The sequence below is a fragment of the Camelina sativa genome, chromosome 20 (genome assembly GCF_030686135.1).
Source record: "Camelina sativa cultivar CO46 ecotype springtype chromosome 20, ASM3068613v1".
Classification (NCBI taxonomy): Eukaryota; Viridiplantae; Streptophyta; class Magnoliopsida; order Brassicales; family Brassicaceae; genus Camelina; species Camelina sativa.
Genome location: NC_141899.1, coordinates 5,172,175 through 5,184,574, shown reverse-complemented (window position 1 = coordinate 5,184,574; position 12,400 = coordinate 5,172,175). Strand labels below are relative to the sequence as shown.

The 12,400-nt window shown below is 36.5% G+C and overlaps 3 protein-coding genes across 4 annotated transcripts; 2 read left to right on the top strand and 1 right to left on the bottom strand.

Moving 5' to 3' along the window:
- The first annotated feature begins 687 nt into the window (after positions 1–687).
- LOC104769497 (transcription factor MYB46) lies at positions 688–3,146 on the top strand. The gene is made up of 2 exons (XM_010493721.2): positions 688–1,043; positions 2,315–3,146. Exons 1-2 carry the CDS (start codon positions 760–762, stop codon positions 2,886–2,888), a joined length of 858 nt encoding a protein of 285 aa, XP_010492023.1. The 5' UTR covers positions 688–759; the 3' UTR covers positions 2,889–3,146.
- LOC104769496 (dicarboxylate transporter 1, chloroplastic) lies at positions 3,124–5,902 on the top strand. The gene is made up of 3 exons (XM_010493720.2): positions 3,124–4,764; positions 5,030–5,251; positions 5,344–5,902. The coding sequence occupies exons 1-3, from the start codon at positions 3,676–3,678 to the stop codon at positions 5,704–5,706; spliced, it is 1,674 nt and encodes a 557-aa protein (XP_010492022.1). The 5' UTR covers positions 3,124–3,675; the 3' UTR covers positions 5,707–5,902.
- Positions 5,903–6,102: 200 nt separating this feature from the next.
- Positions 6,103–9,853, bottom strand: LOC104769494 (zinc finger CCCH domain-containing protein 56). 2 transcript variants are annotated; one of them, XM_010493717.3, is made up of 2 exons: positions 9,465–9,853; positions 6,103–8,625 (listed from the first exon to the last, which is right to left on the bottom strand). In XM_010493717.3, exon 2 carries the CDS (start codon positions 8,600–8,602, stop codon positions 6,476–6,478), a length of 2,127 nt encoding a protein of 708 aa, XP_010492019.2. In that variant the 5' UTR covers positions 8,603–8,625; positions 9,465–9,853; the 3' UTR covers positions 6,103–6,475. The 2 variants fall into 2 exon arrangements, with proteins under 2 accessions (XP_010492019.2, XP_010492018.2); XM_010493716.3 differs by having other exon boundaries at positions 9,278–9,630.
- Between the last annotated feature and the right edge of the window lie 2,547 nt (positions 9,854–12,400).

Genomic DNA, 12,400 nt, shown 5'->3' with positions numbered 1-12,400 from the left:
TACCACAAACATTCGCTTACCTTGAAAATGAAGACATCTTTGAATAGAAATGGACATCCCCATGATATATATATATATATATATATTAATGTTATATATATCATATATTGATGTTATATATAATTCATATATATACACACACGTAAGGTTAACGAATTAGACATGTCTCTGTAATGTATATACCTTGTAAATGAAGAAACTAGCTAATAGAAATGAGTTATATATTCAAAAAGAAATAAAAAGAACAAGTGAAGAGCACTTCTCCTTTTTTGTCTTTGATGTTAGGCATTTTGGGTCTTTTTCAAAACCGTTTTCATCCATGACCGATCAACTAACGTTTCTTCATATGGTCAAATTAGTTATATACAAACATACATTTGTTGTTGGTGTATTTTATTATCCTTATACAATATATGCCGACTAAAATGTGTTAATTTGAAAAAAGAGCGAGGGTTTCGGATGTTTTTTTATGTTTTAAAACAAAGCAACACACCATATATTATATTACAGATGTATTAAATAATAGTATAATTAAGGAATAGAGATTAAAAAGGAGGAAGTGCAAATGGTTTTTCTTACCAGAATTGTAAGCAAACCATACAACCATCCCTTTCATCATCATCATCATTCTCCCTTCATCAAGTCTTCTCTCTTTTTCTCTCTCTATTATAAAACAAACTTCACTCGTTCACATCAATGAATCCTTGAGAAAGACAAAACAAAACAAAGAGAAACAATCAACTTAACCAAAAAAAAAATATGAGGAAACCAGAGGTAGCCATTGCAGCAGCCACTACTCATCAAGTAAAGAAGATGAAGAAGGGACTTTGGTCTCCAGAGGAAGACTCAAAGCTGATGCAATACATGCTAAGCAATGGGCAAGGATGTTGGAGCGATGTCGCAAAAAACGCAGGCCTTCAAAGATGTGGCAAAAGCTGCCGTCTTCGTTGGATTAACTATCTTCGTCCTGACCTCAAGCGTGGAGCTTTCTCTCCTCAAGAAGAGGATCTCATCATTCGCTTTCATTCCATCCTCGGCAACAGGTTTGCATTTTTACCATTATTTTGGTTTGGACATTATAATAACTTTTTATCACAAAATAAAAAAACCAAAATAAGCTAACTAGTGGATAAGTATGTTTTGGCAAACTAGCATTTTTCTGGTGAGTCTTGTATTTAAAATTCTCTAGCTTCATTTGTTTTCGGTTAATGGGTACAAACTACAAAGTAAAAAGCATAAAAAGCCAGTCAACTGGTTTAAAACAAAAGTCCACCTTAAAACGACCAAAATCTCGAATTAAATCATGAGTTATGTTTTAAATATATACTTTTATTTAATTTTGTTCTGCCAGTTAAATAAGAAGGGAGCTATCTATTTTGGATCAAGTTTAATTTAAACAATCTCTATTTTAGGATATACTCTCGTGTGTATGCAAAAGATGAAAAGAAGGATATAGATTATTTCACACTATATATGCATATATATATATATATATATGTGGTTTAAAATTGTTTTTTTTTGTTTTTGGGGGGTTTTTAAGCATGGGGGTTCAGTTGATATTACATTAATTCAGTCGATATAATACTACTGAAGATACATAAACATCGTAAAATGTAGAATCAAACTTACGTGGAAGGATAAAGTTTGGTTGAGTTTTCATTGGCACGATAAGTAACTGTCTAAATTTAAAGGGCAGAATGATTGTTTATGAAGAAATTTTGACCTCAAGTAAAGATAAATATAATAATAATAGTAAGAATAGAAAATAGACGCACAAAACCAATTTAGGTATGAGTACATTCACATGTAATTATGTGAGTGGTCAAAGTTCGTTGATCGTGGGTTTTAAGACTTAGAGTGCGTCTTATGATCTAATCTAACAACAAACACTTGTTTTCGTGAAAGCGGCTTTTGTCTCTCTTTACCACCTTTTCTTCTCTTCCTTAATTAGGGTTTTACTTCAGCTTTCATCTTTGTAATTTATACAATTATATAACTTCTCTTTCCTGTCATTTTCATCACAAAGATATATACTTTAGTATTTTATACGCAGGACACATGTCTCCATTTTTTATGATATACTATTGTCTCCCTTCTAATTGAAAATGTAAATTTTAGTCAATTTTGTTAATAATCAAATTAATTCAAAATCTTAACACAACAATTTCGTTTGATCAACTAAAAGAAATTGTATTGTCTTGTTTTCACGCGTATGAAACTTGACGATACAGGCAGTTTCTAATTCCCATGCAAACCATGCACTACATACGTGACATCAGCTCATTAGTCTACTCTTTCTTCTTTGATCTCATAGGTGGTCTCAGATTGCAGCACGATTGCCTGGTCGGACTGACAACGAGATCAAGAATTTTTGGAACTCAACAATAAAGAAAAGGCTAAAGAAGATGTCGGATACATCCAATCTCATCAACAACTCATCTTCATCGCCCAATAACACAACAAGCGACTCCTCTTCTAATTCCACCTCTTCTTTGGAGCTTAAAGACATTATAGGAAGCTTCATGTCCTTACAAGAACAAGGATTCATCAACCCTTCCTTAACTCAGATACCAACCAACAATCCATTCCCCGCGCCAAACATGATCAGCCACCCGTGCAACGATGATTTTACCCCATATGTAGATGGTATCTATGGTGTAAACACAGGGGTACAAGGGGAACTTTACTTTCCACCACTGGAATGTGAAGAAGGTGATTGGTACAATACAAATATTAACAACAACCACTTAGACGAGTTGAACACTAATGGATCTGGAAACGCACCTGAGAGTATGATCAGACCAGTGGAAGAATTATGGGACCTTGACCAGTTGATGATGAACACTGAGGTTCCTTCGTTTTACTTCAACTTCAAACAAAGCATATGAAATTTTTACGTCATCTTATTCTTTTTTTCTTCTGTTGCGGATTTATACTCAAGAGTCAGCATGCACACTCACACACACATAAATGCAAATATATATATACATTGTTATATTGATAGATGAAAAAAGTTAGAGAGTATACTGTAATAATCTTTTCGTACTAGGGCTTTGACGTGCCATGTGTAATGATTAGTCAATGTAAAACTATATATACCCGATCCTTAATAAAAGAAGAAATAATAAACACTTACATTCATTTAATATGGGCAAACATATGTCTATAGAGTTTTGTATGGTTTCCATCTAATCTAAAGGCCGCTTAAGTGGTTGGTTACTCTTAGTAGATACTCCTATCTCTAAGATCTAATTCCGAGCGAAACCATCTCGGCCCATCTTGGACAGTGTAAGGTTGGACACTAGTTAAATAGTAACATATTCTAAATTAGTAGAACATTTTTGTATGAGTGGAAAGGTATAGTTTTGTTTTGTTGATCTAAAAAAAAAAAAAAGACCAAAGTGGCTTTTGGATTGTAATTTAAGCCAATAGGATGAGGTTTGTGACCCAGCAAAGACGGGAGATCTCTCTATTTCTCACCTCACGATCTTCTCTATCATCTCTCTCGTAACTCTGACCGTATATTCTTTTTTTTTTACATCTCACCGTCTGATTCTAATCCAACGGTTCATATTTATTCTACGCTCTCTTTCCTCTTTCCTCTTTCACTCTCTCCTACTCCTTCTTCTTCTTCACTTCTCTCTCTCTCTCTCTCTCGCCGACGACGCTACAACAATGGCGTCTCTCGCTCTCTCCGGCTCTTGCTCTCTCGCTTTCCCCCTCAAATCTCGTTCTCTCTCTCTCCCTCGTCCTCCTCCTTCCTCTCTCAATTTGACGAAACCTCTCCGATCTATCCATTCTCGCTTCTCTTTAGTCAAATCTCCACTTCCCGTCGACGCTACTCTACGCCGGAGATCAACACTTACCCGCGCCTCTTCCGCCGCCGGAGCTTCTTCCTCTCCGTCTACCCCCGTGGTTCCAGCTCCGGTTCCATGGCAAGGTGCTGCGATTAAGCCGCTTATCGCATCGCTCGCTACAGGTTTGATTCTATGGTTCGTCCCTGTTCCCGAAGGTGTCACTCGCAACGCTTGGCAATTACTCGCGATCTTCCTCGCCACCATCGTCGGGATCATCACTCAGCCGCTTCCTCTCGGTGCTGTTGCTCTTCTGGGATTAGGAGCAACCGTTCTCACCAAAACCCTAACCTTCGCCGCAGCTTTCTCCGCTTTCGGAGATCCGATCCCATGGCTCATCGCACTCGCCTTCTTCTTCGCTCGCGGTTTCATCAAAACCGGTCTCGGTAACCGTGTGGCTTACCAGTTCGTTAAACTCTTCGGTAGCTCATCGCTGGGACTCGGTTACAGTCTCGTCTTCAGTGAAGCTCTATTAGCTCCGGCGATTCCTTCAGTCTCGGCTCGTGCAGGTGGAATCTTTCTCCCGTTGGTGAAATCTCTCTGTGTTGCTTGTGGTAGCAATGTTGGGGATGGGACTGAGCATCGTCTTGGATCGTGGCTGATGCTTACTTGTTTCCAGACTTCTGTGATCTCTTCTGCTATGTTCTTGACGGCTATGGCTGCGAATCCTTTGAGTGCTAATTTGGCGTTTAATACGATTCAGCAGACGATTGGATGGACTGATTGGGCTAAAGCTGCGATTGTTCCGGGACTTGTTTCATTGATTGTTGTCCCGTTTCTTTTGTATATTATCTATCCTCCTACGGTTAAGAGCAGTCCTGATGCTCCCAAGCTTGCTCAAGAAAAGCTTGACAAGATGGGACCTATGACCAAGAACGAATTGATTATGGCCGCTACTTTGTTCCTCACTGTAAGTGTGTTTCTGCTATATTAGCTCTGTTCTTATGTTTGTTAGATACTTTACAAATGGGTTTGCTTTTTCAAGGTATCACTTTTAGCTAGACTTTGATTTAAAAGGTGCTTCATTAGATTGTAGCCATTCCATCTTATTTGAGATAGAGCAAGGTGTCTGCTTTCTGTTTAAAGCATTTTGTTTTGAGTGAAAATGTTTTGGTTTATTTGTTTTAGAGACAAGATTTTCATTGTGCTAAACAAGTTCTCTCCTTGACACACAGGTTGGTCTTTGGATTTTCGGAGCTAAGTTGAGTGTAGATGCTGTGACTGCAGCCATTCTTGGATTATCAGTCCTCCTTGTGACTGGTGTTGTGACATGGAAAGAGTGCTTAGCTGAGTCGGTTGCATGGGACACACTCACCTGGTTTGCTGCTCTCATTGCGATGGCTGGTTATCTTAACAAATACGGTCTTATTGAGTGGTTCAGCCAGACTGTAGTCAAGGTTTGTTAAATGATTTGATGAATGCTTAAAAAAGTATGATGACTTGGTAATTGCTATTGAAGTGTTTTGACATTGTTTGGTTTTGATTGCAGTTTGTGGGAGGATTGGGTTTGTCATGGCAACTATCTTTTGGAATCCTCGTCCTCTTGTATTTCTACACTCACTACTTCTTTGCAAGTGGAGCCGCTCACATCGGGGCTATGTTCACTGCCTTTTTATCGGTCTCAACCGCTCTAGGCACTCCACCTTACTTTGCAGCCTTGGTCCTTGCATTCCTATCAAACCTGATGGGAGGATTGACCCATTATGGTATCGGGTCTGCTCCAATCTTCTACGGGGCCAACTACGTGCCACTGGCTAAATGGTGGGGCTATGGATTCGTGATTTCAATAGTCAACATTGTTATCTGGCTTGGTGTTGGTGGTGCATGGTGGAAGTTCATTGGCTTGTGGTGAGAACCACCATACACCAGTATTCCTATTCTTTTTCCTTACTTATATATATAATCTCTTAGAACGGCTTTGAGATTCAGATTTGAGGAGGATTAAAAATCAGGTTTTTAAGGATTGAGCAGAGTTTTTTTCTGCAATTTATTTATATTCTCTCTCACTCACACATTTTGAGGTGTAAAGCAACCTTAACTTGCGTCAATTTTGTCTATTTCTAACTTTACTTTTTGTTTCCACCACTTTAGTTGTTAAGTACTTAAACTTCAACATTCATATCGCGTGTTAATTGCGCCACCAACCCATGAGAAAGCAAGTTTGATGTCAATTAGTCTCTTAAGTGGTTGAGTACAGTGAAGATACAGATGAGAATAGAGAAGTCAAAAGGAGGTGAACTGATTCTTATTAGCTGAAACAATATGTTATTATTATTTCTTAATACAATGTTCTTTGACAAATTATGAAAGAAATATTAGAAACAATTGACAAACGAGAGAGAATACAAAAAATTGTAAATCAGGAATAAGGGAAATAATAAGAGGCAAAGAAGAACACTTTGGCCATTGTTACAACAGAGAGAGACAATAATTAATTTAATGAGGTGATAAAAATGAAAAAGTAATGAAATTTCAGAAAGAAGCCTGAAAAAACTGAGCCTTTAAGGGTTGGTTATTAGAATCGAAAAAAGCACTTACCCGGAATTTTTGCGTTTCCGTTTTTGCTTTCTTGAATAATAAATAAACGAATCATCAGTTTCACAGCTTCACAGAAATGTGACTCAGCGATCTAGCTGCAGCTGCTCAAGCCACGATTCAAGAATGTCACTCTCACGAGTGTCACTGTGGTGAGGATTCACACTCGAACCACCTTGAGTCATTGGCCTCGCACCGTTCATGTTCACGACGCGGTTTCCGTTCCTAGGTGATGATGATGCAGAGTCTCTTAACATCTGCTGAGCCCATGAAACATCTGCTTCCCTGTTTGGGTTATTAGCCAAGGAATGAGATTTTCTTAACCGACCTAACTCGTCTGATTGCACTGACCAGTCCACTTTGCTTCCATGGTTCTGGTCCCAATTTGACCACGGGCTTAGTGGTGAACCAGAATCTGTCGGCATCAAATCACGGGGCAGACTGGATCCAAATTCACGGGAGCTAAGGCTGCGTGAGTGTAGCTGCTGTTTCATCCGAGCGTTCATTGGGGAAATAGGCTCCCCAGCTCGAGGTGACGAGGCTTGATGCAGAAGAGAATGTTGTTGCTCCACGTTCTTTGGTGAAGACATTAGATTTGTCTTAATAGGAGAAAGCATGCTCTGCTTATTATTCTGTAACTGATTAAGAAGCGCGGATTTGTGGGAAGGCGATAGAACAGATGAGACATTAAGTTGATCAGAGAAACGAGGGGATGCAACCTCAGCTGAGAAGAGTTCCTCCAGATTAGAAGGAGTCAGTGTCTTGGGACGAGCAGAATGATTCATAAACCGTGGACTGTGCATATCACCAGAGAGCTGACGTTGCATTTCAAACTCATGCAGCATGCTAAGCTGCTCAGAAGGAATATCTCTAGCGTTGAGCGAAGATCTCAGCCGACTCAACTGGATATTGCTTCCAGGAAGGTTCAACGCCGGTATATTCTGTTGAGACCAACCCATGGATGAATGCGGCATACCACCATTTCCAGAAGGAGAGATTGGTGGGGTGAAGGAATGTTGAGCAGCAGATGGAGAGCCTGGTAACATGTTCAAAACTGAAGCCATGTCCATGGTAGAGGCAGAAACCGTAGAAGATGAACGAGGAGATGGCAATCCTGATCCTGTGGAAGGATACAGGGGACGCAACTCCTCATTTGCGTGAGCAAAGAAGCAAACTCTTCGGTTGCAACCAATCCCATCCTTGCACAATCGTGTTCTGTATTGAGCAGGGTGTAGCCAGCACTCAAACACTCCATGAGCATATTCACACATGTCGCCTTGCTTGCAGGATCCCTTCTTAAAATCAGGGCATGGAACACATGTATAGTGAAACTTCCTTGGGTCTCTTCTCCTCGCATTCTCACCCGGGTGTGCAAATGGACATTCAGTCCAGTCATGGGAATAAGCTCTGGAACATGGGCGGATCTTGAACGAGAACATACGAAACTCATCGGTTGAATAAATCCCACTTTTGATGTCAGGCAATGATGGATCAATAGGGTACTCTTTTTTCTCAGATGCAAAAGTCCCATCAGTACCGTTTGGCTTAGTTGGAGAGGATACTGAATCTAAAGAGAGTAGAGAGGAGCCATTATCTGGAGATGATGAGAGAGACCGGAAACTTGATCCCAAGCTAGATGAAGAGGCATGCAGATCTTCAGATATAATCTCGTCTTTCTTCAAGATCTCTTCAAGGATGGTTCTCAAACCAGGAGCGTGTGGAGACACAACAAGAACATCAACAGGACGATTCCCATGAGCATCAGTGATATTAGGATCTGCTCCTGCGTTGAGAAGCAACTTGACAACATCCAAGGAACTCACAGAAGCACCAGAAGCAGCGCAATGAAGAGCAGTACTTTTATCTGGACCGCAAGAAAGATTCAACTCCGCTTCAGGGAAAGAAAGAATAAGCTTAACAACGTCTAAACTCCCATATAAAGAAGCAACCATCAGAGGGGTTCTCTGCTCAACAACCATCCTCCTAACAAACCTTTGGCGTCTGTACCAAAGACCAATCTGGTTAATACAAGACACAACAGAGAGCTGCCGCTTAAAGCCTTCAACATCGTTGTCTGCAGCAAACTCAAGTAAAGCAGAAAAAGAATGTTCCCACTCAGCATCATTCATGGGTTTAGCCAAAGATTCAGTCTCCTGATCCGACAGTGAAGTCAATGTCTTCTCTGTATCCAGCTTCTTAGCGAGACCACACATGGTTGTAAAACAAAATAAAGGATCTGAAACAATCAACCAAAAGAGAAAAATGTTACTTGGGGATTGGAATCATCATCAACCAATAAAGAACAATTACTTAAAAATATTGGTCGGTCAATCAAAATGAGAACAAAAGGAAAATTACTAATTCAACAAATATAATTAAAAGTTTTAAAAAAGAATTGACCAAAAAGTAAGGAAACAAAGTCAGAAGATTTACCAAAACAACAAGACTCAACCCGTCACAACCGGATCTAATAAATGCAGAAATTTAATCTGAAGAAGAAAGAATAATTTACTACTAACCCACCCAGAAGAAAACTAAATCTTATACTACTCAAGATCAAGAAGCATCTCGGATTCAGTATATAGCTCAGCTAAACCATCTTCATCAACTCACACAAAAATATAGTTTCATACCAACCAAAACTAAACAGATAAACAACTTTTCAACATGAGACGATTCAATATAACCTTAAAAAACCATATTAATTAAAATTGATAATAAAAGCCAACAAAGAAAAAAAGAAGAAGAAGTCAATGAACAGTCAACCACAAAATCGAAATCTCAAAACTTTCACGAACCCAAAACTATTTTTGACTTCAAATCTCAATCACCCAGATTAAAAAAATGAAGCTTTTACAATAAATCTAAAATAATACCATGAAGCTTACCCCTTTATAAAGGAAAGATCAAAACTTTGAATCTTGCGATCGGGAAACACACAAAACAGAAACTGAATTAATCTAAACGGTAATGGCCGAAACAGAGAACCACATTTTCCAGATCCAAATGAGTTAAATGCAAAAAAAGAGAACAAATCTAAAAAAGACTGAGAAGAAGAAGAATGAGATTGATCACCTCAGCTGAGACAGAGATAGAGGAGCGTTTTTTTTATTTATTTTATTGAAGGAAGAAGAAAAAAAACGAAAACGGAAGAGAGAGAGAGAGGGGGTAACTGGTGTGACCGGAAGAAGTGGTGAGAGAGAGTGTAAAGGAGGTTAAAGAGCTCTGCAGCGTATGTGACGGGATAAAGCGGTAGAAGGTGGCGGGCGCGTGTGGTTTTATTTAAGTGTATTGGAATATAGGTTTGAAATCCACGTTATTACAAAAAAATAAAATAGTAAAATAAAGAATCTGATTCTTTTAATCACAGCCGTTGGATTCTGAGGAGCGGACTTTGAGTGACTTTTTTAGACGGTGGTCAATGTGCATGTCTTTTCAAAAAAAAAAATATACTATTTGAAATTGTGTGAATAATATATTTTAAAAATGCTTTGCCTAGTGGCTCGACTCCACTTATAAACTTATTACTTGGGTTCAAGTCCCACAAAAAGTGTGTTCTAGAAAGAAAATAACAAAAAAAAGTTAACAAGAATTATTTTTTTTGGGTGAGGTATAGCAAAAAAGAAGAAGAACACTGCTAAAGATAGAAGTGACACACCAGTCTTGTCATTATTTTTGTTACCCTTTCTCAAATCTCTTGCATTTGTCTTATTATTACTTTCTCTACTCGTTGACTCGTTTTAATGGTTGAAGTGAAGTAGAGACGTGTTTTTGTGTATGATATTATAGGAATTTGGATTGGTGTTTTATGTATTGTGAATTTTTTTTGACTCGATGTATGCTATATGACTTTTCTTTTTGATTCAACTTGGTAAACATTTTTCTGTGTTTAGTCCGTAAATTATTATATAAAGCATGTGACAAGACTATATGAATCAACATATATTTGGATATAGATTCGTTACATCCATATGTAATTAATGTATATGATAAGGATGAAGGATCGCATCGAGTCAGTATGTGTCTTGGTTCGTTGTATGGAACATAGAATATTCTAAACGAAATCGCGTGTCACTACAATATGGATGCGGATTAACGTTTGATATTTTCCACAAAACCAAGATAGTGGTGTCGTGGTGATCATGAGTTAATGAGTTATGGTGAGCTGAGCTCTATACATTTCTTCATCGATCGGAAAACATTTGTTTTTTCTTCTTTTTTAACTGGAATTGATGGATTCAAAAAAATGCTAAGGCATCAATTTTTTGGAGTGTCTAGTCTCCTACAGCTTGTTGCTAGTTCAAGACTTCTTCCTTTGGTTGTATAACATGCATGTTGATCGGATTTTTACGAATTATAAAATGTTAGCTCATAGTTTTTAATAATGATTTTTATATTAAAATTATAATTACTCTCTAGAACAAAAACCATACACGAAGCACAATTTTATGATTTGGAGAGTTTTCCAATCACTAATCTATTACAATTTGACTGATATATGATTTGATACAATTAACTATTATAAGAGTGACACTTCTGTTATAAATTAATTGATTATGACTAGGTACACAATCTAAAGCCAAATGGTATATATAGTACAGTTTATGCCATGAGATCACATAAAATGCTTACTAGCAATCAAACTATAAAGCACCTTAATAACGATTCTACTCTAATATGTTTTGTTTTGTGTAGAGCTTGTATATATACTCATTGATTTCAGCACTTAATATTTTTCATAACAGAACATTAAATAAACAAAAAGTTGACGGCAATTAACGTTCAACTTCAATTGATGAGCGCTTTGGCCGATAATCAACTGTCATTATGCATATAGCCAAATGGTTAATTTGTATTGTTTAGACGAACAACATTTGGTGACTCACCGTTCATGTTTTTGAAAAATCGGTTTCTCATTTGTTTCCGTCCTTATATATAGCTTTTAAATATCAATCGATTTATAAATTTCGCTGTTATAATAAACAAATTTCACTTTTAATAATTGCAGAGAAAATATGATTTGATTATTTGACCAAGATCTGTGCAGGTTTCACTTCAAATATTATGCCTAATCGATGATGATGATGATGACATTAATTAACATCAAATGTTATAATGTGATACTGTGAAGGATGTGACCCATATACCTTCTTAATTTTGTTTAATTAGTATTATTCCAACATAAATAGCACCATTCAAGGCCCCATCTTCAACTTGTGATTATTTTTGTAGAAGGTATATTCAACTAAGATTCTTATAATATATTTTATTATATTAATTGAGAAGTACAAATATAAAAATAACCTTAAAATCTGTAAAAAATTATACTCATTTGCCATTAGGAAAACTTAATTAATTAATTAATTAATTTTCATTAGTTATTAATAAACAAAAAAATTGTTGAGAGATCAAACTAAATTAAATCTACAAAAATAAATAAAATCTATTCGAATCTAAATTAATTCGTATTTGAAAAGAAAATATTATTAAAAAATTAACAGTTACAATTTTTAAAAATCTAATTGAATAAAATCTACAACTATGAATTTTATCAATATTTTTTACCTGTACAAATTAATTTTTTTATCAAAAATCTAATCGAATAAAATACATATCAGTTCCATTTAACAGCTTAGATTTTAAAATTAATAAATAACATAATAACAAAATAAATTATTACAAATTTTCATCAAAAAAGTGTAGTCTGCAGTTTTCTGCTGGTTAATACCTAATTCTAGATTATAGATGCCAACTATTGACACAACAATATACCACTACAATTATTATCTTGACTTTTTTCTTATAGATCATTCATGAAATAAGTTTGACGATATACAGTAAAACCTTTATAAATTAATATTTAATAAATTAATAATCTCTATAAATTAATAAATTTTTCCAATCTTAAATTGGACCAATGTAATTTTAGACACAAATAAGATAATAAAATAATACTTTTTTGTAAATATATAGTCCTACCAATAATATAAATTAATAATTATATAAAGTGT

Coding starts and splice junctions, on each gene's coding strand:
- LOC104769497 (XM_010493721.2), top strand. CDS start 760: ATGAGGAAACCAGAGGTAGCCATTGCAGCAGCCACTACTCATCAAGTA. Junction 1,044..2,314: donor CATTCCATCCTCGGCAACAG/GTTTGCATTTTT, acceptor TTGATCTCATAG/GTGGTCTCAGATTGCAGCAC.
- LOC104769496 (XM_010493720.2), top strand. CDS start 3,676: ATGGCGTCTCTCGCTCTCTCCGGCTCTTGCTCTCTCGCTTTCCCCCTC. Junction 4,765..5,029: donor CCGCTACTTTGTTCCTCACT/GTAAGTGTGTTT, acceptor CTTGACACACAG/GTTGGTCTTTGGATTTTCGG. Junction 5,252..5,343: donor TCAGCCAGACTGTAGTCAAG/GTTTGTTAAATG, acceptor TTTTGATTGCAG/TTTGTGGGAGGATTGGGTTT.
- LOC104769494 (XM_010493717.3), bottom strand. CDS start 8,602: ATGTGTGGTCTCGCTAAGAAGCTGGATACAGAGAAGACATTGACTTCA.